Below are 1,922 nucleotides of genomic sequence, written 5' to 3'. Positions count from 1 at the left end.
TCAAATAGGTTTATCTTATTATTAGTTGTAAATTCACATATCAGTTGATTTCACTTATTATTGTTTTTTCTATTTTAGTTATTTGAAAAATTGAATGAAGAGCAACCTTCAAATTTTAAGAAATTAGTTCCAATTTCTGGCGATGGCAGTGAGAAGGAATTAGGTATATCGGCTGCAGACAGACAAATGCTGATTGAAAGAACAACTATAATAATACACATAGCGGGAGATGTAAAATTTAATAATACTTTAAAATATGCCATACTTACCAATACTAGATCAACGAGAGACATTTGCATTTTAGCGCAAAGTATGAAGAATTTAATAGTAAGTCGATAAAGGAAATTATGCATTTATATATAGTTTATTATGTCTCACGTTTTACCACGGTTTTACCACGGTATATCTCACGTTGTATATACTTAATTGTAGTAATATTTCACATAAAGAACTCACTATTTTAATCACAAATTTTATTCTAAATAATAATTATGTATCTTTTAATCTTATGACAGTAAACAGAATAAGTTTATTTAGACGAATGTGAGCACATAATTAAAATATTGTAATCAATATCTATAATATAAAATAAAATATAAATTATTACCTATTGTTGTTATAAAATCTTTTTTATGTTAAAGAAGATTTTTAAAAAGCTTAATTTTTCAATAAATGATTTTTAAATGTGTGTTGAAGGCATTAGTGCATGTTAGTACAGCATTCGCACCTGTGAATGAATCATTCATAGATGAAAAAGTTTATCCACCAGTAGCTGATTGGCGGAAAATGATTGAAATGGCCGAATTATTGGATGAGCATACTTTAAACGTTTTTACGGCTAAGTAAGTTACAAACGAAAATTGAATATATTATGCGTTTATAAATTATGTATAGATAACTATATTAAAATTTTTTCACTTTATTTACGTTATGCTTTTAATAATATTCACATTTTTAATTCTGTATGCATTTCAAATTATGTACAGATGTTTAGATTATACACCCAACACATATATTTTTTCAAAAATCCTAGCGGAAAGTATAATACAAGATTATTCATCTTCCTTACCTTGCGCAATTATAAGACCTTCCTCCGGTACGTAGCCTTTATTTTATTTATTGTTATTATTATTTTATTTTATTTATGTTTTATAATATTGTTAAATATTAAAGAAATAAAATTATGTTCTGCACCCATTATTGCTCATTTTTGGCCTGTTTAATACATTAGTATATTGTTTTACAATAACGAACGAGTGATTGATTTTAATTTTAAGTAAAGAGTGACTTTAAAATATAAAATCGTTTGTTTTTTGGACTTCCGATTTTGGGACTAAACTGTGTGCCAAATGGTACCCTGCAATGAGACATTAATTGCAGAGAAGTTTCAAGTTGAGGTGACAATTGTTATCAGAGTTGGAGGAGGAGGGAAGAGGTGGAATTAAAGTTTATTACACTGATCGACATGCTAAAAGTTTTCTGCAAAAGTTCTGCAAAAGGAGAATGATTTTTCGTAGATTTTAGGATCTGAAAACAACGCTGCTCTCAGACTTTGTCTATGACGTCACATTTTTTAGAAAAATGGGATTAAAAAACGCGTTTTTCGCAATTTTTGAAAAATCGCAGCAGATGAACCTGCAGTTACACAGTTTCGTAGTAATGCTTGAGCTCGAATACAATGTTTAAGCTTTTATTAAAGATTTTTTAAAGTTTATAACACATCAGGTTTGTTTACTTTGATATTCCAAAAATTGCGTAAAAAGCGTTCTTTAAACTCTTTAAATTTTCTGGAGCGATTTGCTCTAAAAGAGTGAAAATTCACTCCAGAAAATTTAGAGAGAAGGATTTAACCTCGTTTTTTTTAAATGTGACATATAGACAAATTCTGAGGACAGCATAATTTTCAGTGCTCCAAAATCTAC

General features: G+C 28.3%; 1 protein-coding gene across 1 annotated transcript in view; it reads left to right on the top strand.

Moving 5' to 3' along the window:
* LOC105456911 (fatty acyl-CoA reductase 1-like) overlaps positions 1-1,922 on the top strand; it is a 17,474-nt gene that overhangs the window by 2,923 nt on the left and 12,629 nt on the right. The window contains exons 3-5 of the mRNA XM_011701276.1: positions 79-327; positions 697-842; positions 1,034-1,096. Coding sequence (XP_011699578.1) covers positions 79-327; positions 697-842; positions 1,034-1,096 — 458 coding nt within the window. The remainder of the gene's footprint in view (positions 1-78; positions 328-696; positions 843-1,033; positions 1,097-1,922) is intronic.

This window comes from Wasmannia auropunctata, unplaced genomic scaffold (assembly GCF_000956235.1).
Source record: "Wasmannia auropunctata unplaced genomic scaffold, wasmannia.A_1.0 LD335479.1, whole genome shotgun sequence".
NCBI classification, from domain to species: domain Eukaryota; kingdom Metazoa; phylum Arthropoda; class Insecta; order Hymenoptera; family Formicidae; genus Wasmannia; species Wasmannia auropunctata.
The sequence above is the reverse complement of the archived record's forward strand: the minus strand, read 5'-3'. Positions and strand labels throughout refer to the sequence as shown.